Genomic DNA, 27,257 nt, shown 5'->3' with positions numbered 1-27,257 from the left:
GGAGTGACAATGGTTTTGCAAGTAGGAAGGGATTTTCAAAATGTGTGTGAGGAGCATGTGGGAAAATTCTAGACTTTTGTCATTGACTAGAAGATAACTGAAGGATAGAAAATGTCTAATCAATGCTTGTCAGACCCTGTTATGGGTGATTAGCGAATGGGGCCAGAGTCCAATCCTGGTTAAATTTGCTCTGGTCACCCATAGGAAGCATCTTAAAATTTGGGCCACTCTTATTATTATTATTTTTTCTAAATGCTTAACTTCACCAGTAGGAAAAAACTGAGTGCCTCTCATCACTCTTTTATTGAGAATGCATAAAAATGTCCCAGTGGTGGTGGGTCAGCACTGTCAGTCATCTTTGTGTAGGGTAGTCAGCATCCACCTGGGTGCTTTTGCCTTCTCCCTCTCAGAGCTGTGGTAGTGGAAGGCAGCAGTCCTGTGACATCTTGCCCCTCTTCCACATTTTAAGAAATCACATGTGAATGTGTACAAGTAGGCTGTGTTTGTTTTGAAAGCTCCACTAGAACCACAGAGACACCAGATACCGAAGGAGGTTTCATCTTGGCAATCCAGTCTCTTACCCAAGGCAATATAGCATTTGCTCAGCAGAAAACAGGGTACTGTGACAATCACTCTTTTCTTCCAGCCTTGGAAGTGCTGGTGCACCATGAGACCATTTTGCAACTCTTTATGCATCTTTAAGCATTTTATGAATGCTTACACAGATATGAAAATCAGGCACAGCAGTTATTATCTTGGCTGCAAATGAATTAGATGTTTAAAAAGAGGATCATCAGTACAAAAACTCCCATAACTTACTCTTATATAGATTTGATTGCTTAAGTTTATTACATAAACAATCTGTGCTCACTAAAGAAAAATCGGAAAGTACAGACTAAAAGAACAGAACAAGTATTCATGACCTTATCCCTAGAGAGAAAACACTAGTAACATACACTTTGGTGTTAGATGTGTCTTTCTGAATCCTTTCCATGCATGTGTATGTCTACTATTTTTTGAAAAATGGGATCCTAGTTTACATAAAATTTTATAAGGATTGCACCAGGGCAGGACTTCTTGAATTTTAAAGAAAAATACTGGGAAAAGTTTTAGAGAAACCAATAATGTTTTTAAAAAGCATGAAGAGTTGCAAAATCACTGTGTGTACAACAAAAAAACTGCCGATATCCCAAAACAAAACAGTTAAAAACATTCATTGCTACTTCTTAGGTTAGCCTAATTTTTTTTTTTTTTCAATTTTTTCCAGTCTGGTTGTTTATAATTTCTTAGGAGCAAAAATTAGGGCAGTTGCCTTTGTCAGCTAAGATATGTGGACCATCTCTATTCTAGAAGAGAGTTTCATTGTATCAAAATATGCTCAAAACCTGTCATTTCTACTAGATGCTATTGACCTTCCTTTTTACATTTTTTTTTTTAAGAATTAAAGCTGAGAAGTACCATTGTGGTACATCTCTGCCTTTTCTCCTTGAATCCATGTCTCTCACCACCTTCAGAAAAGAAAGCGAAGCTTATTATTATTATGATAAATGTTCCCTTATGAAACTTACATGATTCTGCATTTCCTCGTTGTTATCCAGATATATCCGATTTAACTGCCGTGTGTGGGACTGTATCTAGTTATAGGTGCTCTTACTTTTATCCTGTGTTCTGACATGGTCATAGACTTCTTAAAGTCGAAAACTTTATCTCCTGACCTTGCCTCTAGGGTCAGTTGTGGGTCTCCTCAAATGAATGAATGAATGAACGAATGAATGAATGAACAATCACCCTTTGTTGAGAGTTCACTAGGTGTCAGGCGCTGTTGTAAGTGCTTCTTGTGGAGTAGCTTAGTGGATCCTTTGTGTCTGCATGAATGCCTGATTATTCCTATTTGGTCCAGATTTGTTGGTAGTCAGTCTTCAAGCTTTGTATCTGATTATCACTGTTGGAAGGTGTAAAATCTTAAGACTCAGAATTCTGGAGCTGCTAAGTAACTGGGGGATCATGTTGTTGACAGCCAAGGAGACAGGCGCAAAGGGATTAAAGAGTCCTGCGTAAGGTCAATTAGCTGCCTCGCTGGAGAGCAGGGACAAGAATGCAGGGACTTCCCTGAGTCACAGGCCAGTGTCCCCATGGCCCTCCTAGTTGACAGCACTGTGCTCTCCTCCCAGAGCCTTCCTTGTAGTTAGATTCTCTTCCCTTTGAGGACACTTACATCAATAAATGTCAACATTATGTATTATGTATAGTAACACCGGTTTTAAAATCAATGACATCAATGACATATAACACATTGATTATATTAATAAGCAATACACAAATTATATTAATAAATGTGAATATCTAGCTTCTTTCTCCCAGGAGTTCATTGTTGTTGGTAAACACCAAAGAACCCCCACCTACAGTTCAGAAAACCAATAGCTTAAAGGCCCATCCAGAAAACCAATAGCTTAAAGGCCCATGCAGGACAGAGATCCGGTCTTAACTTGGGCTTCTTTCTTTCAGAATTCCTGGGGTCATAGTGGGCAGTTGTCTGTGGTTGTTAATTACCCGTCTGTCCCCAGCTGGCGGCCCCCATTGCCCCCCAGATGTCCCGAGGGCCTGCTCTGTCTTTTCCTCTTTGCTCTGCAGCGAGGAGGGCACAGATTAGCCTGCAGGGAGCCGGACCCACCTGTTCCCACCTCTTTTTCTTCATCACCATGCTCTCTCGTTTTAGACTTTGGCTAAAAACAGATCCTCTTCTCCCCTGAGCGTACCTTGTCATTTCTGTCTCTCCCTGCTGTCAGTTATATTCGGCACGGTGTTATTTAACTCTGCGGAACATCTTGGCGCAGAACTTGAGCTAAGGGGCTGCGCCACATACTGCATTCTTCGTTGGGTGACGTTGTGTGCTTCCTGCTTGGGACCGAAGTGGAGGGAAGGGGACAGAGACATCTTCCTTCCACAGTCTATGAGAGTGCCTAGTAAAGTTCAGGTACTGTCGTAGGTTCTGGGCTACAGCTATAAATAAAACAGGCTAAGTTCCTTTATTTTAGTAAAGGGAGACCAATAGTGTAGTAAACAACAACAACAAAACACTAATAGATATGTAATAGATCAGGTGGTGAGAAGTACCAGGAAGAAGTAGAAAGCAAGGAAAGGGAGAGTGATGGGAAAGCGCTGTCTTTGGCAGGGTGACCACAGCAGGTGTCTTGAGAAGGTGACTTAGCAGCAGAGGCCGGAGGGGCGGAAGGAGGGAGAAAGCTCTGTGCGTCTCGGAGAAAGAGGGTGCTAGGCAGGAAAGAGAGCAAGAGAAAGGCCTCGAGGCAGAGCACGGCTGCTCTCTGGAGTGTTCCCTGTGGGGCCAGGGCAGACCCAGGCTTGTAGCTGGAAGGCAGCGGCGAGAGACGTGGGGGCTGCACGGGGTGGCCAGGTGGGGAGGTCAGAAGTGATCAGCATCTAGGGGGCAGAGAGGGAGGATTTGCCAGACTCCAGGTCTCTGGCCTGAGCGTCTAGAAGAACCGACTTGGCCATTGTCTGAGCTGGGGAGGGCTGGGGCTAGAGCAGGACAGTACCCACTTCCACTGTGACAGAGACGGTGTCTTGGGGCTCCCACCAGTAGAGAGAGCTCTGATACTTCCCATCTAAAAAAAAAAAATCCCTTCAACCCATCATCCCTCCAAGCCCGTGCCCTTTTCTCCCAGTTTCCGTGTCTCCTCTCATTCTCTCTCAAATCCACTCCCAGCGGCCTCTCTCCCATTCACTCCACCAAAATGATTCCCGTCAAAGTCAGTGAGCCTTCTGTGACACCAAGTGGCTTCTTGGTGTGTCACACAAAGCCTGTCTTCAGCACTCACTTCCTCCCTAGTCCTCAAAGTACTTTCTTCCCTTGGCCTCCAGAACACCCTGTGTCCTTCTCTTCCCTCCACCTTCCCCTCTCCCGGGATGGCATCTGTGCCCCTCCAGGGTGTAGAAACAGGTCACCCCTCTCCCCGGGGCATAAAAGCTTCAAGACGCAGGATAGCAAGGAGCACAGTTGTTTTAGCAAATGAATCTTTGGGAAGTCTGTTTCCTAAACATCCCCAATAGTTGCCCTTGACAAAACCCTCATTTGGGCTTTAAAAAGAATTTTTTTTTTTAAATCATCTGCGAAAGGGGCCTAGTTGCTGTATAAGTCACCTCTCCCGTATTCGCCCTGCTGGGAGAACAGAGCCCGGGCAGAACTTGGAGGTAGCAGAGCCAGATTGATGGCTGGTACCCAAATTGCTCAGCCCTGCAACTTGACAACTTGCACAGAGGATGGAAAATGTGTTGTTTGGAATAATGAGGACCTGCAAAAGGCCATGAGATACTTGATTAAAACAAAACAAAACAAAAAAACCCAAGCAAATTTTCACATCTAAACAACCTTGACCAGGCCTGAGTCAAGGTTATGCAATCGTATCTATCTTAAAAGATGTTTTTATCTCTAGCATTTGTGAGCATCCTCGTGTTTTCCAAAAGGAAACATATTTCACTTGACCTTAACTAGGGGGACTTACTGCATCCTCTCTTCTCACACTGTATTCCAGTGAGTGTGGTGTTTTTAATAAATTTTTTTTTTTTAATCTTCCCAGAAAGAAGATTGGCCCATGCACAAGCTGGAATGTTCTCCCATGGTTGTGTTTGGGGAAAACTGGAATCCCTCAGAGACTGTAAGACTAACAGCAAGGATTCTGGCCAAACAGGTGAGGAAGTGGGATCACGTTCAAGTGCACTTTATTTTTATTTTGCTCTTAAAGGTCAGAAAGATGAGTAACTGACTTGTCTCTCAGTGAACTTCCTTAGACTCCCATTTCCTGTCGTATCCATATGGACAGGGGGGTAGGGAAAATACTCCAGGCACAGTCTGGTTTGCTGTATGCCCTGTGCAGTTCACAGACTGCTTACCTTAGACCAGGAACACAGTGACAGCTGTGCAACTCTGAGCTTTTTGTGAGACAGGTTCACATAGGAAAGCACAGCTTGAAAAACCTGACTGAAAATAATGAGAGCTTCCTGGGGATCCAGGCTGGCCTGAGCAGCATTGAGAGTTTTCCCTCTTTCCATTCTGACATAGGGAGTGCACCGTGTTCCCCTTTCTTCTGCAATATCCTGTTCTCCTGTGTCTTTTTCTTGCCTGTGCATAGACAGGCAAGGAATTGGATGGAACCACCAGTATGCAAAGAAGAGGAAGAGTGGAAAAATAGAAACAGAGGAAAGGGGGTGGGCCAAGACAGTCAAAAAGGGGGGACGGAGGGAAGAAAGAGGTGCTCCTCATGGGAACAGAGGATGCCAAGACTGACTGTTGTCACCCTTGCTTGGTCAGTCCTTCTTGATTGCATGATAATTAGACACCTGATCTCTGAAGGCCCAAACTATAAAGAGGATAGGAAAACACCACAGGACCTGTCCTTGTAACCCAGTGACATAGGCAGAGTGGAGCTTAGAATGCGTATGTCCACGGAGGCCTTGATTGTCCACGTGGGTAAAGAAGTTGGTGGCAAGACCTCTGGTCTGGAAATCTTTTAATGCTGAAATTTTATCCACGTCTACCATAGGCCTACTAGACGCCCCTCCAACCTTAAAATTTTCCTATGTCTTTATCTAGGCCAAATGTGATTACAATGAGTAGCCCCCGAGCGAGTTAGGATCCAGGTCCGTGTAAACAGGAGTAGAACATTTCCGAACTCTGAGGTCATCCTCCCACTCCGTTCAGCTTGGGTCGGGTGCCTGCCGAAATGCCACCTCGCCTGCTCGGATTAACCAAAGCCATTCAGAGGCTGCCCGTGGAGGGAGACTGAAAAATCGGAATTGTTTTCCTTTAGAGAAGGTTTTAACTTTTGGATCCTTAATAACAGTTACCTTTAAACCGATGCAGAGCAGTTGGGCTCCCAAGACAGGATGGGAGGAGACAGTGTGACTGGGTGAGGTGCCCGGGTCAGTAAGCTGTCACATTCGATCTGTACACATCTTGGGAGGACGGGTGACCAATTTGCTAGTTTATTCTTTTTCCCTCCTGACTTATTGATGCTACTTATAGTGTTGTGTTGTGAGTTCAGAAGAAGCTGGTATACTTTCTGAATGAAAAGCTCTCTCTCCCAGGCGAGATGACTTATTAATCTTATAGGAATGCATCCTGTGAATGGAAGATTTCTGCTCTGAAAAAGAACTATTGAAATATTTTGGCACCAGGAGGGTAGTCTGAAGTCTGTGATGAGTTTATTCTAGTTTCATTCAACTTTTTATTATAATTACTACTACTACTAATAGTGTATTAAATGAAAGTTACCTGCCCATCTTTTCATCTCCATGGGAGTTGATGATTAAAAAAACAGACCATTTGTATTCTAGTAGCTTGCAAAGGATTAGGGGAGACAGGCTACCAAACTACCAAGGGGAAGCTTAACATGTTAACTAGGGAGGTGAGAGCGCCCTGCTAGACCACCTGTATCCCCAAATTGAATAGCCAGATTACAAAGACATGGCCTCAGGCCAGCTCCTGAGCTCTGCCTTTGAACTCTTGTCAACACCAAGTTTATTCATGTTCTCAAAGCCTAGCGGGTTTACTATTGTTAGCTCCTCTTGGGGTGTCTAGAACAAAGCCGGCAACACGTTTAAAGTGAATCTGGGCTCACAGATTCAACCAAAAGTGTTCTTTTTGAAACACAGAATTTGAGATCATTTTAGCCTATGCTTAAAGAAAGTGTAAAATGGATGGGGGGTTTGATTTTTGTTCCTTTTTAGAAGGAGAAATAATAAATAGGATGATTTGTCTGTAGACTCGGTCCTTTTAAGTAAGGGGCTCTAGAAAGTTGTTTTCTGGCCCTGTTCTTTCCCATAACAAGCATTTTTGAGCCTACTGTGTGCACGGTACCATTGGGTATTTGGAACACGGCAGATATTTTAAAAAGCTCTTTAAAAGAGTCTTTTGGATTTGGATGTTAGTGAGCCTGAGCTGGGGGCTCCTTGGGTAGTAGCTTTCTTTACTTCCTTGGGGATTGTAGCTCTCTCTTCATAGTGATGTGAAAGTAAAAGCACTACTGTTTACGCGGGTTGTTAAAATCTGTTATCTGTGTGATTTCTCCCCCAATTACTAGAAAATCCACCCAGAGAGAACACCATCAGAAAAACTGTTAGCCGTGAAGGAGTTTGAATCACGTAAGTCTTTCTGTGACCAGCCGGGCAGCTCTTTCAGCCACGGGTTCAATGTGGATTAGGGAGAATTGAAGAAAGGACGAGAGATCCCTTGTGCTCTTGGTGGGGCTGATGGCTTTTTAATTACTAGTTTTTATTTTGACGTGTGTACCGTTTTGAAAAACGCTTTTTACCTTTTTCTCTTAGTCGACAGGATTATTAGGGACTACGTAGGGGAGGTAGGAAGTCACAAGATGGATTATTGTATCCTAAGCTATCTCCCGCTGCCTCTGCTGGGCCTGCTGAATATTTCCGCATCTTTGCTGAATTGCAGAGCCTTGGACAGCTGGTGTCCTCACCGAAAGGTGTTTCATCAGGGGGCTGTCCAGTTGCTTGACCATGACACACTTTCCGGGGCCAACTGGGGGCCCTTGACTATACTGAGGCTGGTTTGGAGTCATTGCCACTCATTCCTGATGTCACTGCTAATGGTCAGGTGAAATCTCCCATCCTAAGTGACTTCCAGGTTTCCAAGGAAGAGAAGAAAGAAAGGGCGTGCTTGCTTTCCCTAGCGTTTGTCAGGCAGAGAGAGGGAGGAGTTGGGTTTCTTTTTCCTCTCCTGAGTCAGAAAAAGGGTGTAGCTGGAAATCCAGACTTTTCTACAGGGTAAATACTGGACTATGTATCCACAGATCTGGAGAAGTTAGACAATGAGAAGAAGGATTTGATTCAGAGTGACATTGCTGCTCTCCATCACTTCTACTCCAGGCACCTGGAATTCCCCGACAATGACAGCCTCGTAGTATTGTTTGCACAGGTAAGGATGCCATGGGCAGGTGACACTTAGCCTGGCCTTTCCCTCCCCAGCACCCTCCCCCAGCTCACACTCAGTGAAGATGAATGGAAACTGAACGATGGCACCTACCTGACCACAAGGCTGTGGACCAGTTGGACCCTGCGTTGCCATAGCCTTGGTGGGTGACCTTGAGCAGATCAAGGTCCTCTGTGCGCTGGCCCTCGTTAATGGGTGGAGTGTGTAGGAAATCACCTCTGCCTCTGTCGCACAAAGAGTTCATGAAAACAAAGGGGTCACCAGTGCCCTGGTACTCTGGCACACTTTAAGCTCTTTGCAAAGAAAAGACCATTTGAAGTTCCTACATTAAATTTTACTTTTCTTAAACCTTCTAGTCCGACAGGAAATGTCCTTCTATCCGTGGTGGTTTTTTACTCCTACACTGGCAAGAGCGTTGCATTGATAAAACAGAAGTGCATACAGGTGTTCTGGAGAAGGAGACCTGCTCTGATGGCCCGAGGAGGGCCACCGAGAGGAGCCCAAGTGGGTCTAGGTGCAAGAAGCCTTTCCTGATAGTCGCTAAGAAATCTTGTTTAGAGAAGCCTTGGTTTACCAAAATCGGATATAATAAAAAAGATTCGAGAGGCTTCTACACCATAGCAACCCGAGAGTGATTAAAGCATTGGAAATGAGGCCACTGGGCAAGGCAGAGGCTTGGGCATCGTTGGGACAAAAGAAGAAAGGTCCAGCCATGCTTCAGGCCAGGCACTGTCTTCCCGTTATTGCAGGGGTGGCTCTTCCTTGCTGACTTGCTAGACTGGATTTTTCTCTTTTCAGTTTTCCTTTACAAGCTGGGAAATCTAGTTGAAGGTGACTTTCCCCAGAGAGAGAATGACTATTATATAATTCGGCTTTATGGCTGCATATAGCTATGTCCCCTGGCCAGAGCCTTCAGTGTCTAGATATGTATAAGAGATACATCGAAACTTCCATGGTTTTTGTCTTAGAATAGAGTGAGCATCACCTATACACCCTCTACTCAGTAACTCCATTTGCAGGAATCTGTGCTAAGGAAATCATCAGAGATTATAGACAGAGATTTACCTACCAGTTGTTTATTGTAGGATTCTTTTAAAAGCCAAAGGAAAGAAGGAAAAAGGAAGGAGGAAAGGGAGGAAGGGACAAAGAGGAGGAGGGAAAGGCAAAAAAGGGGGAAGGAGGAAAAAGGAAATACTACAAATGGTCAGCAGTAGGAGTTTGGTTAAATAAATTATGGTATAGGCATTTAATTGAAGGTTATGTAGCCTTTATAAGTTACATTTCAAAGACTGTCTAAGGATGTGGGAAGATATTGATGATATAACATTAAGTATAAAAGCAGGATGAAAAATGTATATAATATGAAAATACACATACCATAACTTAAAAATTAAGTAGAAGTTCACAAATAGTTGTCTTCTGAGTTGTGGGAAGATTTTGCTTTTTTTTTCTGGTTGATATTTTGGATTTTCTATAATGAGCATGTGTAACTTAAAAAAATACTAAATAGAATAAAAAGGTAAAAAACATACATTTAAAAAATTACACATATAAAAGAAGCGAGTCTTTTGTCATTCCTATCGATTCTAACCCCTCAAGTGAACCACTGTTAATAATTTGATAATTTGATGAATTCCTTTATAAACTTTGTTTATTTAGATATATTTCAATTATATGACTATCATAATCAGAAAAGTATTCTATTACCTTTTTTTTTTTTTTTTTGAGGCAGAGTCTCACTTTGTTGCCCAGGCTAGAGTGAGTGCCGTGGCATCAGCCTAGCTCACAGCAACCTCAATCTCCTGGGCTCAGCTATCCTACTGCCTCAGTCTCCCGAGTAGCTGGGACTACAGGCATGCGCCACCATGCTCAGCTAATTTTTTGTATATATATATTTTTAGTTGGTCAATTAATTTCTTTCTATTTTTGGTAGAGACAGGGTCTCGCTCAGGCTGGTTTCGAACTCCTGACCTTGAGCAATCCGCCCGCCTCAGCCTCCCAAAGTGCTAGGATTACAGGCGTGAGCCACTGCGCCCGGCTCTATTACTTTTAAAAAGAGGAAATGAGTTCAAGTTATGAGTGTTAAGGAAAGATTGAAAAATCTTCCTGATTTTCATATTATATTCTGGATTTATACCATACTTCCCTGAGCATCCTGAGGTAATGGGGTTGGTTGGCATTGGAAAGTTGAAAAATTGACTTCTCTTTAATTTTTTGAAAAACTGGATACACAATTTTTCTTTTTCTGGACTAGATGAGACATGGTTATATGAGAAAGCAGAGACATGAAATAAAGTATCTACTCTTCACTTCTGGTTAGGACAAAAGATAACTTTTCTTCTAGCAGTAATCCATGCCAATAGGATTTCTCAGTGTTGATGTGGTAGATATGGGACAATGTTTTCATGACACAGAATCAAAGCACTTGATCTCACAAATAGAAGTACATTTGTGGTGGAGTAATGACTGAGTGTTTGAAATTTGGAATGACTCAAAAAATCCAGGATATTCGTGTACCTTTAAAAAAAGTATATATACACACATACACATATACATATAACTATAGGTAATGCTTTTACAGACTTTATATTTATCGAATTAGTTATCTACTCTGAGATTGTATGTGTACACACAAACATACACACATACTTTTCTCCTATGTAGATTTGAAAAGTTTGGTATCCTCGCTTAATGTTCCCCAAAAAATGCTGAAGCAAAAATGAAAAGCGCTGCTGAAGCCCCATGTCACCCACTAGTGCCACCTCTCAGCCTCTCAGCTGCAAGTCTGCTGTTCCATCCTCTAAGCCTTCCTCTGCATGGTCCGTGGGAGGCTGTTGTGGATTAAGTTGTGGCCCAGCAGCCGCTGGCAGTGGAAGGTGACTGCACTTTTCTGACAGCATCATGGTGCATTTTAATCACCGGCAACCTCTGCACGGCTGGGAAGCGTATTTTTGCTGTGCAGTCTACATCTAGTCTAAATGCTAATTATAAGAACAGCTTTCGCAAGGCACTTACCGCCTGATTTGACTTGAAAAAAAAAAGGACTATGGCCCATGCATTTTTCTTAACATGCAAGTTCACTTTTCTTCCCTAGGGATATTTCGGAGGGGAGGGAAAGCTGGCAGGAAAATTGCTATGCAATTTGGCTTAAACACCATCACCGCCTCCCCAAAAGGAGCAGTAATGACTCTTTAGCTCCTGGGAGCCTTAGCTTATGAAGAAACACACACATACACACGCTTCCACAGCGAGAGGAGGAGGAGAAGGGACTGGAGAGACTGATAGTCACGCAGTATTCAAGCCTGAAGGAGTCTGAGGCCATAGATTGGTCTGATTGGGCTTGCTGCAGACAAGACGCTCAAAGCAAAGAAGCGAGAATCCTGCCTCCCAGCGTAGTCAGGAGCTGTCTGTCCCTAGGTCCGTTTTGAAATTTGTTGCTAAATTCTCTCATTCATCCTTTCATTCTGCAAACATTTGTGGTCCTTTGTGGGTACCAGACACTCCTGAGGCATGTTAGGATCCAGCCTGGGATTATGCATAGATCATTAAGAACCTAGTAAAGTGCGGGCCACAGGGCATGCTCTAGCACGTTTTGTTGAATGAATGAAAACCTTCATTGACTTGTATCTAATGTTGGTTGATGGTCATTGGTTAATGGTTGTTGGTTTTAACGTCCCTGTGGTGGAATTGGTCAGGGTACTTGGAGTTGGCAGAAAAATTAGTATGCTAGTCTTCTTCGACTTAGAAATGCCCAAGCCCGCAGGATTTCAAAGGCCATGTATTGTTTTCCTAACCCATGGGACTCTCCCGTTTTCCTGTTTCTGTTTTGAATTGTAAATACTTCAAGTCAAACCCATTATGGCCCTTATTTCTGTGTGCACCAAGCTCTCCAAGCCTTTGCCATTGGCCCTCTAATTTTAAGTAAAATTGCCACCTTAACGTTCAGTAGATCTGACCAATTTTAGAAGAAACATGGTATAGTGTGGACAAACCAGACTTTGCTGTCAGATGTCCAGTCTGAATTCTGACTCCTGCCACTCACTGCTTCTATGTCCTTGAACAAATCACTTAATTATGGAAGCTCCCCAAGCCTCAGTTTCCACATCTATAAAGTAGGTTGCTACAGAGATGCTGGAGTGATACTGCAGATTTATGAGATGGTAACTGTGCAGTATCTAGCACGGTGCCTGGCCCAGAGCCAGTGCTCAGAGGATGCTGGTTTTATGAAGCCCATCTGTTGGGCTTTATAGAATTAGAATTATAGCAGGGGGTGTCTCCAGCTATGGAAGAGAGTGGGGTGAACCATTCAGTGTGGCTGCTTCACCGACAGAGCCTGCAAAGCACTGTGGGTCGAGCAGGCCCTCAGCCTTTGTTACCAACTGGCTTTGTGACTTTGGCTAAGCCACCGCACCTCTCTGACCTCAGTTTCATTATCTAAAGAGTGAAGAGACTGGCCGGGCACGGTGGCTCATGCCTGTAATCCTAGCAGTCTGGGAGGCCGAGGGGGGAGGATTGCTTGAGGTCAGGAGTTCAAAACCAGCCTCAGCAAGAGCGAGACCCTGTCTCTACTATAAATAGAAAGATTAATTGGCCAACTAATATATATAGAAAAAGTTAGCCGGGCATGGTGGCGCATGCCTGTAGTCCCAGCTACTTGGGAGGCTGAGGCAGTAGGATCGCTTGAGCCCAGGAGTTTGAGGTTGCTGTGAGCTAGGCTGACGCCATAGCACTCACTCTAGCCTGGGCAACAAAGCTAGACTGTCTCAAAAAAAAAAAAAAAAAAAAAAAAGTGAAGAGACTGAGTTTTCTTCTGGTTCTGAAATTTTAGATGCATATGAAGAACACCCACTGGATTGTCTCCCAATAGACTGGATGTTCTTTGAGGCCACAGATTTCGGCTGCTTATCTTTCTGTGCATAGAGCCCGGCACACAGCTTTCTCAATAAATGTCTGTGGAAAGAATGCATTTACAGAACAGTACAGAAACTGGGCACGTATAGTCCTCATTTGCAGCCTGCTTCCTCTAAGTTAAGACTCCCTGAATGGTGAGCGTTGCCCTTGGTATTTTTCAATACAGCATTTCTTCTAAAGGATGAGAAAGTGGCCAGCAGTTGGATTTGGCTGAGACATGAAAGGCAAGTTCCTAGTCCCTTAGCTCCAGGCCGTCCATCCCTCTGCCTCTCAAGTGGCAGGACAGCCATCGGATTAGATGAATCAGCGTTTTATTAGTAATATTTATCTCCTTACCTTACGAGGCTTTGGAGGAAGTGATTCCTTTCTTTAAAGACAGAGGGTCCCAGTGATGGGCTCGAGACCACACAACAAAGCGGTGACATAACTGGGCTCAGATTCGAGGCATCCTAACTCCCCCGTGGAAATAGGCAGACTTGAGTCCATGGAGCTTGGGGTTCTGTGATTTTCTTGGGCTACTGTTATTTAGTTGATAGGTAGGCTACACTAAGGAGTGCTTCACCCCTAACAGTTCTGCTTTTATTTATGTACACATGGGACTGAAAAATAAATTTTTTTAAACAAAAGATACCATGGCCAAAATAAAGGGGTTAAAACCACTAAAACCAGAACATTTTCCAAGTTAATTTGTTAAATGTTAAAATTTAAAAAATGATCTGTATCCAGAGAGAAGCTTTAGCTCATGTTTTTTTCTTTCTTTCTCCCCCTTTCTCACCGCAGGTTAACTGTAATGGCTTCACAATTGAAGACGAAGAGCTGTCGCATTTGGGATCAGCGATATTTCCAGAGTGGGCTGAGTTTGACTTCGTTTCCTTCCTTTTTACTTATTTAACACTAATTTGATTTTTTATTTGATTTTTAAATAGCCTACCTAACTGCATGTGACAGACATGAAACTCCAAGTGAATTAAAACAGCTTTTTAATCTGCCAGATTTCAAAATATTTCCCCTACAATTTAAGGATCCGAAGGTAGTAGTTAAGAGAACAGTTGCTTGTTAAGTCCTGCTAGGCAGAGAGCTGTTATTAAAGAATATTTTATAGTGTGTATAGAAGGAACAGCCCATGCCCTGCTGAGAAATTTGCTTTCTGCATCTCTGTGGTTATAGAAATCTTCGGGTTTCTTAAGCTCAAAGTGAAACATTAATTGCCAGCCAGAAATTGGCCATAGGCTTGTGTGGAGAATATATGAGCTGCTTCTCCATCTGTCCTTTTTGAAAAATACCGGAAACAGCACCATTCGGAGGGAGACTATGCTAAAGTAGTGAACTAGAGAAAAATTTCCAAGAACTGTATGTAGCATTTTTCTCTCTGCTTCGGGATGACTCGGGTGATTCGACAGAGGCTAGCCACTTGACAAATGGAGATCTCTCTAGATCTGACTTGAATAGCAAAGAATGGCTTTGCCATTGTGCCTCTAATGGAGTGCGTTGTCTTGAAAATGCTTCAGTCCCCTGATATCAAGCCCTCGCTTCACGGGTAGAGCCAAGGAACCCTTCCTGTGTCCCTGTCTGAATTAATCCACATTGTAGATTAGTTCCATCTAGAGAGAGGTTGCTTAATGTATACTACAGGGGTCTTTGGCTTTAGGTTGAAGTACAGGTGGGAAGCCCTTAACGACTCCTGTCTCATGCGCAGCTGTCTCAGGCTTACTTGAACGAGAGAGACAAGAAAGTTTACTCAAGTGACATTACTGTCCTCGAGGCCAAAACGGTGTCATCTGCAGTTTGAATTCGAACAGTGAGAAAAGAAGCTTTTTTTGGGGAGAGGCTCTTTTAGACTTTTACCCTTGGGAAAGGGAAGAAGAAAAAGAGAAAAGGGCGCATTGGACCCTCAGAAGAGGCTCGTGTTGACACCTTCAGAACTGAAATGAACTCTGGAGTGTCTCTGTTCTCTGTGTCTTAAAGACTAAAAGGAAGATTAAAAGTGGTATCGTTTGAGGTTTCACCTTTTTTTCAGCGGTTGCCAAGAGAATTAGGATACCGAGAACATGAGTTGTTTTAGGTTCTTTGCCTGAGTGCATGTCCCCCATCTCCATGAAAAAGATATCCAAAGGTCTGTCTGGAAGGGAATTCTTTACTACTTTTTCTGCACGATGGCTCTAGAAATCTGCTTTTCTTTTGCTGCACCGACCCGCTGGGCGCATTTGTTTATCAGATTTCCTAGGGCCCGATTCCCTGTGCAATCGCTCGCCAGGAAGCGGGAGGGCCTCGGTGCGGGGCGGAGGTGGCCCTCCCCAAGGACGAGAGCAGGAAGTGGCTGCGTGTTTGTCCGGGGCACAAGGCCAACCGCACACTCCGCTCAGGCCTCCAGCTGCCGGGAGGTGGAGGAGGGCCACTCCCCCGTGGCCACGGCAAACCCGGAGCAGCTCGTCCTCACCAGGCTTCGAAGCCCCTTTTGCTTTTTTGTATTCTCGGTGGGGCAAGCAGGAAGACGGGTTGTGGCCTCTGAAAAGTCAGGCGGGTGACACTGGCCACCAGAGCAGTGATATACACGTCTGCAGGTGCCCATAGGAGAGCATGAGCCCCAGTTTCCGGGCAGTTTTAATTGGGGGAAAAAAAAAATCCCTTTGGGCTGAAATCATATCGGCATTGTGATTTCAAAGGCAGCATTTTCAGAGATCAAGCACTTTTTCCCTGTAGTTTAGAAATTTCTGTTCTCAGAACTTTGACCTTGATATAATCAGAAAGCTCAAAGCACCTCGCATAGGTGAATCTCTCTCTCTCTCTCCTTCTCGCTGTCCCTGAAAAGCAGACAGTGAGCAGCAGGAGCGGTAATGTCCCAATTTTCCAGATGAGGAAATTGAGGTGCAGAGAAAGGCAGGCGTCTCTGGGTCTCTCGGGGGACCACACGCCCTCCCTCCCGTAGGAAGCTGGCATTTCTCAACATCTGAAGAAAGCATGTGAGAAATAATCCACTAATACAAAAAGCTGCTTGAAAATGACAACCCATTTGTCTTTGACAGTGTATATGGGAGTGGCAGTTAGCTGGGGGTTCTCAGAGCTGCGTCTATCAGTAGGGAATATCTGTAGCATTTGTTGTTGTTTTTATTGTGTTTTTTGTTTTGGGCTTAGATAGCACTGTTTTGGATTGTGGGTTTCGCTCTTCAATGCGGTTAAAGTTTTAGATGTTGGATAGGATTATAAATGCATGCAGAACAACCTCTTAGAATATGCTGGCCAACTATTAGACTTTTTTTTTTTTTTTTGAGACAGAGTCTCACTTTGTTGCCCAGGCTAGAGTGAGTGCCGTGGCGTCAGCCTGGCTCACAGCAACCTCAAACTCCTGGGCTCAAGCAATCCTCCTGCCTCAGCCTCCCGGACAGCTGGGACTACAGGCATGCGCCACCATGCCCGGCTAATTTTTATATATATATATATATTAGTTGGCCAATTAATTTCTTTCTATTTATAGTAGAGACGGGGTCTCGCTCTTGCTCAGGCTGGTTTCGAACTCCTGACCTTGAGCAATCCGCCCGCCTTGGTCTCCCAGAGAGCTAGGATTACAGGCTTGAGCCACCGTGCCTGGCCTAGACTTTTTTTTTAATGTCTTGCAAAGATCCAGTTCCTTTAACATAGCAAAATAGTAGCCAGGGAGACTAAACAGTGTGTCAACCTCATTTAAGAAAACTGGGTTTTTCTCTTCTGCTTGACAGTGTTGCACTGATGAATCATAGCTGTTGCCCCAATGTCATTGTGACCTACAAAGGGACGCTGGCAGAAGTAAGAGCCGTGCAGGAAATCAACCCAGGAGAGGAGGTGAGTTCCGTGGCACAGGTGGCCGTGACATTGAGCTTTAACACAGCTCTTTTAAAACGCAGTGTAGACGGATCCACACAGTGTCGGTTGACAGTGACACTAGCTGTGGATGTTTCCAGGGGTCAGGCTGTACCTGCGGCTTGGAGTCCCACACTTTGGGGCTGCCCCCTGGTGCTTACCGTTTCCATCTTTGGTCAGGAAGAAACGGGACAGAATAAAATTGAGTTCAGCTCCTCACAATCATTTATAGAGAGTGAGAGTGAAAGGAGACGGTCTGTGTATTTCTAGTGCCGAACAATTCAGTGTGAGGGGTTTTTACTGCCTGTTCCTTTCCCTGCAAACGATGCAAAGTGAAAGAGAACAAGCAACCCGGCAGTGGCTGCAGAGTGACCGATCCAAGTGGCACTCCAGCCTCCGTGTCGTGCCCATTGCACATCTGAACTTGGGGCTGGAGGTTGCTTTGTAGGAGTGTCACACAGTGGCCAGCTGTCGGCGCCGGTAGGAGAAGCAGCGGCAGTCTGTGGCCCTCCCCGGCGGAGGGATGTGGAGGGAACCAGGTGTTCCGTCACCTGCCCAGCGATCGTCCTTTCCTTTCCCTGTGATTCCGTCACTGCCTTGTAAGACGGGTCATCTCAGAAAAGCTGGCCTGGTGAACTGCCGTGCTCTTGAGTCAATCTCTAGTAAGACACATGAAGTTTTAGGAACTGTAATCACACATTTCAGGTTAAATTCCAGTTTAATAATTTGGAATGCTTTTTTTAAAAGATGCATGTCCAGATATTTAAAATTGTTCATCTGTGTGCCAAATGGTAGATGCTTCGATCTCTCTGGAAGGTGTTACCTAGTCCACAGCTGCACTGGGAACGGAGGCCTCCCTACCCCTGGCCAAGTCTGCCGTGACGAGGGGACGTCCCTCTGGGGCCGGGCGTCTAGGTGTCCTGATGCCTCTCGGAGCCTGGCCTGACGCCGCTTGCTGAAAGGGACAGTTGCGGTCAGTCCGAGCGTGGTCACCAGGCCCCAGCGCTCCGCAGGCTGACTGGACAGAGGAGAGATTTGTCACCCAGACTGGCTCCGTCTGGGCCTCGAGCAGTGGCACTGGAGTGGCCTTTGTCGCCATCTTCTGGAACCTTCTGTGTGTTGCACTGTGTGTCCCTCAGTCCTGTGGGAGAGATCAGGCAGGCTCTTGTCCCGAGAGGCCGGGCAGGGCTGGCCGCTGCTTCCCTGAGCCCTCGTGTCGTCACACGTCTCAAACACGGTCACCTCGCTCGGGAAAAGTCAGTGCTTTGGGGGTTCCTTGCCCTTCGGGGTACCAAGGATCCCGTCCCCCGCTGTTGGAGTGAGCCACGACGCGTCGCGTCCTGTCCTGTCCGTGGATCCGGGAGAGCCCCGCGCCTGTTCCTCCCCCGCCTGCCTGGCGGCGCCCGCGGTCACTGGCATGCCGGCCGCGCAGTGACACCCATCTGTTCGGTCAGACGTTCGCCTGATCATGGGACGAGCAGCCAGCGCTGTCCCAGCGAGTGCGATGATGGACATCCACATGCTGGCCTCCTCCATATGCTCCCCGTCTTGGTTGCCGACCCCGGTAGGAAAGGCAAGGACGGGGGACCCTGCAGCCAGAGGCGAGCCTGTCCCTGTCCCCCGGGTCAGGCAGCAGCCCCGTGTGCCCTGAAAGCTGGGTGTCCTTTCCGCTGCCTTCGGACCCACTCAGGCTGCTGGTCCCAGCCTGCGGGCTGAGCCGCTTGCTCTGTCGCCGGCTGAGGTGGGAAGATCAGCGGCGGCAGTCTGTGTACACTCGTGCCCGGCCCCGCACGTACCCAGCAGTGACGGCCACCAGAGCATCTTGAAATAAAACAGGCTAAAGAAAGGCCAGGGGCCGGGCGCGGTGGCGCACGCCTGTAATCCTAGCACTCTGGGAGGCTGAGACGGGCAGATTGCTCGAGATCAGGAGTTCGAAACCATGCTGAGCAGGAGCGAGACCCCATCTCTACTATAAATGGAAAGAAATTAATTGGCTAACTAATATATATAGAAAAAAATTAGCCGGGCATGGTGGTGCATGCCTGTAGTCCCAGCTACTTGGGAGGCTGAGGCAAGAGGATCGCTTGCGCCCAGGAGATTGAGGTTGCTGTGAGCTAGGCTGATGCCATAGCACTCACTCTAGCCTGGGCAACAAAGTGAGACTCTGTCTCAAAAAAAAAAAAAAAAGAAAAGAAAGGCCAGGCAGGGACAGCACAAGCCCGACCCTGAGGATGAGTTGAATCTTTGTCCAGTGGACCTTTGCTTTTGCCTCGGGGACCAAGGCGTCTACCGCTGGGACTAATCCCCAGCTTGCTGTCTTCGCAGGGGAAGGAGGAAGGGATCCTTTCAACCCCCCAGGTTCCTGTTTCAGGGACTCCTTGATTCCACGGACTCTTTCTCTTCACCAGGAGGAGGTGGACAGTAGGCGGTGGCTGCTCAGTTTAGGAATTCAGCGCGTTAAACAGGGCCCTCCCCAGCTGCGGCACTGCTTGTCCCCCGTCCCTGCAAGGGGACCGCCACAGGTGACTGCAGAGCCACAGCGCCACCAGGCTCGAGTTTACCTGCAGCAGACTGACGCTTCACCTTTTTACACCCCGTAGGTTTTCACCAGCTACATTGACCTCCTGTACCCGACAGAGGATAGGAACGACCGGTTAAGAGACTCTTATTTCTTTACCTGCGAGTGCCAGGAGTGCACCACCAAAGACAAGGTAAGGATGCTGATCCCAGGACCTGTCTGCTGAATGAGCTTCTCTGACGAACTGTCTTCTCCTTTGGTATTTTTAACCCTTTAAACCCACCATACCAAGACAGCCAGAAGGAATCCAGTTTGACAGAGTCTCTGTTCAAACCTGCTCCTTGTAGCCCATGAAAACATTTCATTCAATTGCACTGTACAAATAAGAGAAGGATTGGCCACATTACTGTTTCTTTTTTTTTTTTTTTTTTTTTTTTTGAGACAGAGTCTCTTTGTTGTCCAGGCTAGAGTGAGTGCCGTGGCTGCAGCCCAGCTCACAGCAACCTCAAACTCCTGGGCTCAAGCGATCCTCCTGCCTCAGCCTCCCGAGTAGCTGGGACTACAGGCATGTGCCACCATGCCTGGCTAATTTTTTCTATATATATTAGTTGGGCAATTAATTTCTTTCTATTTATAGTAGAGACGGGGTCTCGCCCTTGCTCAGGCTGGTTTCGAACTCCTGACCTTGAGCAATCCGCCCGCCTCGGCCTCCCAGAGTGCTAGGATTACAGGCGTGAGCCACCGTGCCCGGCCTCACATTACTGTTTCTTAAAAAGAAATGACTGCTCAAAAGAAAGAGAGAAGGAAAAAGAATTTAAAGAATTTTCAGGCTTTCTCACCTGTTCACCAGAATATATGGAAGTTTCCTTGGCGTGGCCCAAATTGTTGTTTTGGCTACGCCAGCCCTCCTCATTTTATCCTCTTGATTCATAGGTGTGTGAATATACGTATCAAACACACTCTGGGTTAAGGATTGTCTAGAAAATTAACGTAATTGTTTTTGTTTCTATAAAAAGGCAGTGGAGTATTGAATTTCTTTTAGATCCATTGCCTGATTTCCTTTCATTCTTCTGTAACCTTAAAAAAGGGCAAGCCTGTCCCTTTGCATGGGAATGTGTGTTATTTAAGAGGTTTTCCCACCACTGTGGTTTCCATGGGAGGTAACTTCTTACACCTGTGTGGACATTTCCTTCAGGATAAGGCCAAGGTGGAAATCCGAAAACTCAACGACCCTCCGAAGGCAGAAGCCATCCGGGACATGGTCAGATATGCACGCAATGTCATCGAGGAGTTCCGGAGGGCCAAGCACTATAAATATATCCTTTACAACTGTTCGGGCAGTTTGTCAATCGCTCTCCAACAAGACATGGTGGGAAGTGGGGAAGAGGAGCAGGAGAGGGGTGGGTTTAAGATTCTGAATATTGAAGGAGGAATGTCCTCTGGTAAAAAAATGTATGAAGATGCTCACCACCCAGGATGTGGTATTAATGCTGTCAAAAGTTGTATGATGTTGTTCTTTCTTGTCTCCCCTTATTTGACTGGTTTGGCTCCATGTGGTGGAAGGCTGAGAACAGAACCCTGAAGGCCCTCCCGTGTTGGGTATTTTACTTGGGGCAAAACACAGTGCCAAGAGCCTTGCTGATTTCAACTCTCTTCACAAGGACACACTGAGTGGGCGCTGTTGTCATTCTCACGTAGCAGATGAAGAAACAGACTCATAGATATCAAGTAATTTGAAACCCAAAGGACACAGCTGATGGTGGTAGATCTAGGATTTTGCCCAAGCTTTATTATCAGAATCCATGTTCTTACCGCTACATGGTAGCATTTTCTTGGGAGCTGAAAAGGGGTTTGATTTGAACCCTAAAGGGTAGAACCAGTGTAAACCAGTGAGAGGAAATTAGAGAAAGGCACTTGCTTCTCAACATAAGAAAGAACTTTGCGGCCGGGCGCGGTGGCTCACGCCTGTAATCCTAGCACTATGGGAGGCTGAGGCAGGCGGATTGCTCGAGGTCAGGAGTTCGGAACCAGCCTGAGTGAGACCCCGTCTTTACTAAAAATAAAAAGAAATTAATTGACCAACTAAAAATAAATATACAAAAAATTAGCCAGGCATGGTGGCACATGCCTGTGGTCCCAGCTACTCGGGAGGCTGAAGCAGGAGGATTGCTTGAGCCCAGGAGTTTGAGGTTGCTGTGAGCTAGGCTGATGCCACGGCACTCACTCTAGCCTGGGCAACAGAGTGAGACTCTGTCTCAAAAAAAAACAAAAAAACCAGAACTTTGCTATAGTAGGAGCTGTGCTCAGGGTCCCAGCTTGGGTGAGGATTGGGACTTAATTAGAAGACCGAGGATTTGTGACTCTAATGCACAGCGTTTATTTGTGTCAGAACTGCGGGCATATACCCTGTGGCTGACATTCTTTAGTTTTATTCAGCAGTTGAGTTCATCAGGTTTCCTCGGTTTGTTTCTTCGAGAAAAATGCCATTCCTTTCCCTTTTGCTTGGCTTTCTGCCGTTTACTTTTTCAAGGGGTGAGGGTCTGAGCGGAGCAGACAAGAATGACTCCTTGAACCATGTCTGGGGAAGTCACCCCGAAGCCTGGGCCCCATCCGCCTTTTCCTTGACTCCACGGCACCCCCTAGTGAGCTGCTGGAGATCTGTGAGCTCAGCCAGGAGAAGATGAGCTCGGTGTTCGAGGACAGCAACGTGTACATGTTGCACATGATGTACCAGGCCATGGGTGTCTGCCTGTACATGCAGGACTGGGAAGGAGCCCTGCGATACGGACAGAAAATCATTAAGCCCTACAGGTGATTGCAATGGCTGTTCTGATCCTCCTAGCACTGCATGGACTCTGGGAGTTGGGAATACATGCAGTAGCCGCGCTGTCGTCTTCCTGTCCCGTGTTGGAACATGCCTAGAACAGCTGACTCTTCTCTGCACCTGCATCTGGAGGTACAGGCACAGGCCCGGGGCACTGCTCCCCCGAGTCAGGCCTGTTCTCCCCACCACCCCGAGGAGGCAGGTTGAGGTTATGCTGGGGCAAGGCCCCTCCCAGGCCCCACCCAGGGCCCACCCATATCCATAGTAGTTAATTCAGGCTAGTATCAGAAAGCCACCACTTTGCTTCTTTTCCCGCCCACGTTTCCAAGTTTAAATGGCACCTACGAATCGCTAAGTGGTCGTCTCAGAAACTCTGCTTTTCATCGTGACCCACACCATCCCCTTCTTTCGCTTTGTCACTTGCAGCCCCGGTTTGCAAACGGGGAAACTCAGGGACCGGTGGTTATCTAATATCCTCCCACCCCAGGTTTGAAAAAAACAAGTTGATACTTAATATGTAGTAATAATGAATGTTAGCTGCAGGCAAGTGTTCTGTCTGAGAAGGTTATTAAACCTTCACGTGGTGACAGAAGGAAGTCGTGATGTCTTCTGGCTCTGACGAGCCACTTCAGGGCTGGGACGGTCTAGATCAGATCACCGGGGCACTTGTTAAAGGCATCGACTTTATGCATTTGCGGGCTCTGCCCAAGACCAAGTGGACCGGTAGATCAGAATCTCTGGGCATTGGACCCGGAAATGCCTGCGTTCCAGAAGCACCCAGGTGTTTCTCAGGAGTTTGAGAAAGCCCTCAGTGCCCCTTCAGGTTCTGAGTTTGGATACTGTAAAGTTCATCTGGTCTGAATGTCCAAGGCCCGGTCCGCCCTCCACTTACCCCACTGTGCCCTGATCGACCAGCAGGGGGAGCCCAAGGGGAAGCCAGCTCTTAGCACCTGCGCTTGGAAACAGAATTTGTTAATTTGGAGATGATCTCCAAGCCTTCCCTTCCTCCTGGAGTGGGGGAGAAGGTCCTCTCGGTTCATGCACGCTTCCCTGTGTGAGCTCTGTAAGGAGACAAACAGACAGACAGACAGACGGCATTCCAGCCTTGTGGGGGTTCTCCCAGCGGGGCCCTGCTGTGCAGGAGCCTTCCTGAGCTCAGGGAGCCCCTCCAGGGTGCCCAGCCCTGGCCTTCCATGGGGCCGGTCCCTGGGCATCTCCCAGGCAGCGTGTGGCCTCCTGCCAGGAGCATGGCCAGCAAGTGTCTCCTTCGGACTGACTTACAGGATAGACAGGGTGGCGCAGCCCAGCGTGGACACGGACACCTCCTACCCAAATAAACATGCACACTCTCTCACCCAGGAGTTGCTGCTTGGGCCCTGTTCGTAGGAAAACGGCTCTTGCCTAGGCAATCCCATGCGTCAGCCTTCACTTAAAACCTGGGAGGGAACACCTATGGCACAATAGAGAAAGATGTCTCAAAAAGAAATGGACATTCTTCAGAGAGCTTATCCTTTTGCTAAACCAACTCATATTGTAGGGTGGGGAAAAAAAACAGGTCTTAAAACACAATGGGGTGTGTGTGTGTGTGTGTGTGTGTGCACGTGCAAAAGTGCCCTTTCTACTGTGAGGTGACAGGCCTGATCACTGTCCTCTTCCGTGGGGCATTTACTTGAAAAGGTGTTTTCCCAGGCCTTACTTTGGGTACTCCTGAAATAGAAATATCCAGACTGGGATTGGATGTTGTATTTACAAATGTCTTTGTATAGGATTTCTCCTGGGGTTTTTTAGAAACACACAAACTGCACACTGCTGAGCAGGGTCTAGCGACCGGGCAGTGCTGAGCCGTCCCCACGACCCCGCCCCGCGCTCCGCCCGCTGCCGTAGAGACGCGGGCCACGCGCCCGGCAGCCCGGGGTCACTGCGGCCAGCCCTCGGGAATGCTCCGCACCTGTGACCAGGTGGCCTGTGGTCTCTTGTCTTCTTCCACAGCAAGCATTATCCTTTGTACTCGCTCAACGTCGCCTCCATGTGGTTGAAGCTGGGAAGGCTGTACATGGGCCTGGAGCACAGAGCCGCAGGAGAGAAGGCCCTGAAGAAGGTACGTCTGCGGCTCCGGGTTGGGGTCCCGGTGGCCGGACGGCCCCCTTAGCTCGCCTCCTTCATGCCCAGTAGGCTGAGGGGCTGAAATGGTGGAGGGTGACCAGCTGTCACCCACCCTGTGGTCGCAGGGCCGGCAGGGGTGGGGTCGGCAGTGGGGGGAGTGGGTAGTTGAGCCTGTGCCCTGCTTACGTCCAGCCCGGCTGTAAGGACGGGGGCGTGCACAGCAGCAGGGCTGGCCGGGAGAAGGGGGCACTGCCCGTCGCCTCGTGACGCCATGGAAGGGGACGGAGGCCACTGTCGAGCCAGCCTCCCAGCGGCCCTTTAGGATCTAGAATTGCCATGCCCGACTGTGGTGAAATCCAGGAAGTCGGGTATGGGGAGTCGCTGGAAGTTAGGATCGTGCATTTGCTGCCTCCAGAGTGCACGTGATCATCGTCACAGCTCGTGGAGCGCCAGTCCCACACGAAGACCCTCTTGTCTCGGCTTCAATTCTCACAAAAGTGAGATAGCCCGTGGTGATGCGGACAGGGAGGTGCGAGCAGGTTGAGCGAGTGACGGGCCCAGGGTGCGTGCTGGCGCCTTGTTCCGGCGCGGGGGCTTTCTGCGTTGAAAGCCTCAGTTCCTCCACGTGTGCGCTGAGCAAAGCTGGAGGCGCCGGGTCCCTGGGCAACATTTGCACAGAGCGTTTGAGGGCTGCCCCACGTGCACTGCCAGCGGGCCGGGCCCCGCCCCTTGCATGGTACCCTAGCGCAGGACCGTCATCCTGCATGTCGGTTCTCACTGCCCTTCATGTGGAAGTTGACAGTCAATCCGGTGTCATTTGGGGGACAGTCCTGTTTGTAAACGTGGGGGCCATGGACTCGGCCTGCAGGCCTGATCACTCCACATTCCCTGAAGCATCCCGATAGATTGTTCCAGAAGGTTTGGAGTAAGTCCCCACATCCCAAATGGAAGGCTCAGGGCCCAGCCAGGCTAGAAGTGAGAACGCGCAGCAACACTTGGTTTTAAACCACAGAGTCTGTCTTCTAAGATAACATTTCCCTGTCGTCTTAGGTTGGAGGGAAAAGTAACCAGTAAGGTCACAGTTGCAAAGTGCTGGCAGGTAATGAACAGATCAGGGAAGGCTGCAGCAGATCTGAGCAAGGAACGTGAGTCTGGACGTTCATGCAGAGGGAAAGGGCGGGTGTCTGAACCGTAGTGAAGGCGTGCGCTGTTGCTTGGCCTCCCTTCTGTTGGTTTGAAATCTAGGAGGAACATGTTTAATAGAAAGGAATGCCTGTCATAGTCACAGGTCATCAGAAATACTCCCTGTTTGGGAAGTAACTTAAGTTTTTCTATCTGAGTAATACAGTTGAATTAAAAAGAACAAATACATCCTTAAAAAAATTAGATTTGATATATATTTCCTATAGCCATGCACTATTTGAAACACTTTGTGCATTAACAAGTGAGAAGTAGGTATTATTGCAGTTTTACAGATGGGGGAAATTAGACACAGAGTGGTTAAGTAAATTGCCTAAGCACATGCAGCTAAGAAATTATTGAGCCCCTGGAAATGCAATCACTTTATTATACTGCATCCCTATAAAGTCACCTTATTAAGTATGTTCCCTCTTAGCATCCCCCCCTCCCCCCCCCCCCCCCCCCCCCCGTGAAACCTGCACCTGCTTGTAAGTTTTTTAGGGTATATATTAAAAGGAAAGAATCACCAGCCAGGGCAATAGTGAGACCCTGTCTTTACAAAAACTACAGAAACTAGCTGGTGTGGTGGTATGTGCCTGTGGTCCCAGCTACTCGGGAGGCTGAGGCAAGAGGATCACTTGAGCCAGGACTTTGAGGTTGCGGTGAGCTATGATCATGCCACAGCACTCTAGCCTGGGCAACAGAGGGAGACCCTGTCTTAAAAAAAAAAAGAAAGAAAGAATGCACTTTTTAAACAGGAAAGATGGTTTAGCCATGTCTTCCAGATTAGTACTGTAAACTAAAATCAAGGTAGGTTTGATGTAGAGTTGACCGGGGACTTTTCTTTTACAGTATTACCTGTTTTCTTGGTTGATCATAGTCAAATTAGTTCTTAAAGCATTTTTGACTGAAATACCTAGAACCCTGGGGCAAAAGAGTGTCATGAAATCAGTTTCTCTACTTCATCCCTCCAGCTACTACCTGGCTATTTTGACAGAATTTTCTTCTCAGCCATAGAGACTGGGTGACTAGTTGGTTACCAGATAATCTTGTCTCTTTTTTTAAAAAAGGCAGATTACAGAGAAGAACATAGGCTCGAAAAGCCGGTTTGCATCCTGCGCCTTAAAGCAGAGAGGTTGAACTTGAACGAAAGCAGGGTGGAGGTGGGCGGGGATTCTCTTCCAGGTGCTCACCCTGTATTTGTCTCGCTCTTTCCTAGGCCATTGCAATCATGGAAGTGGCTCATGGCAAAGACCATCCATATATCTCTGAGATCAAACAGGAAATTGAAAGCCACTGAACCTATGCAACATTTCAGTTTTCATTTAAATACTTAGCAGAAAAACCATAAAGAAGTTGGCTATTTCAAATCGTGCACATCACTCCAGCATTTCTGTAAAATAATAGGAATGAAAACACTATTGCACTTCAGCCTTGCACATGCCACACTCTGAGGTTGGTCTTAATCTTGAACTTTAATACCAGATTAATCTTGAATGCTTTTGTTTGCCTAAGAGATAACGGCATGGTTTCATATGTAATATACTTTGGACAGATAAGAGTTTTAAAAAATGCAATTATTTTTCCCTTCATGCCTCTTGTAATGCTCTGAACAAACTTGAATGATGAAAGAGAATAAAAGAGATAACCGTATTTGAGGTTTGTGTCTTCTTCTGTTTGTGGGCAAGATTTCTAAGTGGTGGGGTCTTGGAGTGGACGTGACACCTGTTTTCCATAAGTCACTGAGCCCAGGTTTCCTCCCTGGGAGTGGGGTCAGGCAACCACTTTATTCTGCAGTTGCTTTCATGAGACAGCACCCATGCAGGACGAAAATGGGAAGAAAGGGGAAAGGTGCAAGATGGAAAGAAAAGTCTCCATGGTGGAGACTTCACGAACATTCACAGGGCCTGCGTGCCCCTCCC

General features: G+C 46.9%; 1 protein-coding gene across 1 annotated transcript in view; it reads left to right on the top strand.

Moving 5' to 3' along the window:
* Positions 1 to 26,988, top strand: part of SMYD2 (SET and MYND domain containing 2) — a 51,440-nt gene extending 24,452 nt beyond the window's left edge. Inside the window, exons 3-12 of the mRNA XM_020284419.2 lie at positions 4,596 to 4,706; positions 7,098 to 7,158; positions 7,827 to 7,951; positions 13,658 to 13,725; positions 16,591 to 16,693; positions 19,312 to 19,422; positions 20,425 to 20,545; positions 21,866 to 22,040; positions 24,043 to 24,151; positions 26,555 to 26,988. Coding sequence (XP_020140008.2) covers positions 4,596 to 4,706; positions 7,098 to 7,158; positions 7,827 to 7,951; positions 13,658 to 13,725; positions 16,591 to 16,693; positions 19,312 to 19,422; positions 20,425 to 20,545; positions 21,866 to 22,040; positions 24,043 to 24,151; positions 26,555 to 26,635 — 1,065 coding nt within the window. The 3' untranslated portion in view covers positions 26,636 to 26,988. The remainder of the gene's footprint in view (positions 1 to 4,595; positions 4,707 to 7,097; positions 7,159 to 7,826; positions 7,952 to 13,657; positions 13,726 to 16,590; positions 16,694 to 19,311; positions 19,423 to 20,424; positions 20,546 to 21,865; positions 22,041 to 24,042; positions 24,152 to 26,554) is intronic.
* The last annotated feature ends 269 nt before the right edge of the window (positions 26,989 to 27,257 follow it).

Source organism: Microcebus murinus, chromosome 23 (assembly GCF_040939455.1).
Source record: "Microcebus murinus isolate Inina chromosome 23, M.murinus_Inina_mat1.0, whole genome shotgun sequence".
Classification (NCBI taxonomy): Eukaryota; Metazoa; Chordata; class Mammalia; order Primates; family Cheirogaleidae; genus Microcebus; species Microcebus murinus.
Note: the sequence above shows the minus strand (reverse complement) of the source record. Positions and strands in the feature narration are given on the sequence as shown.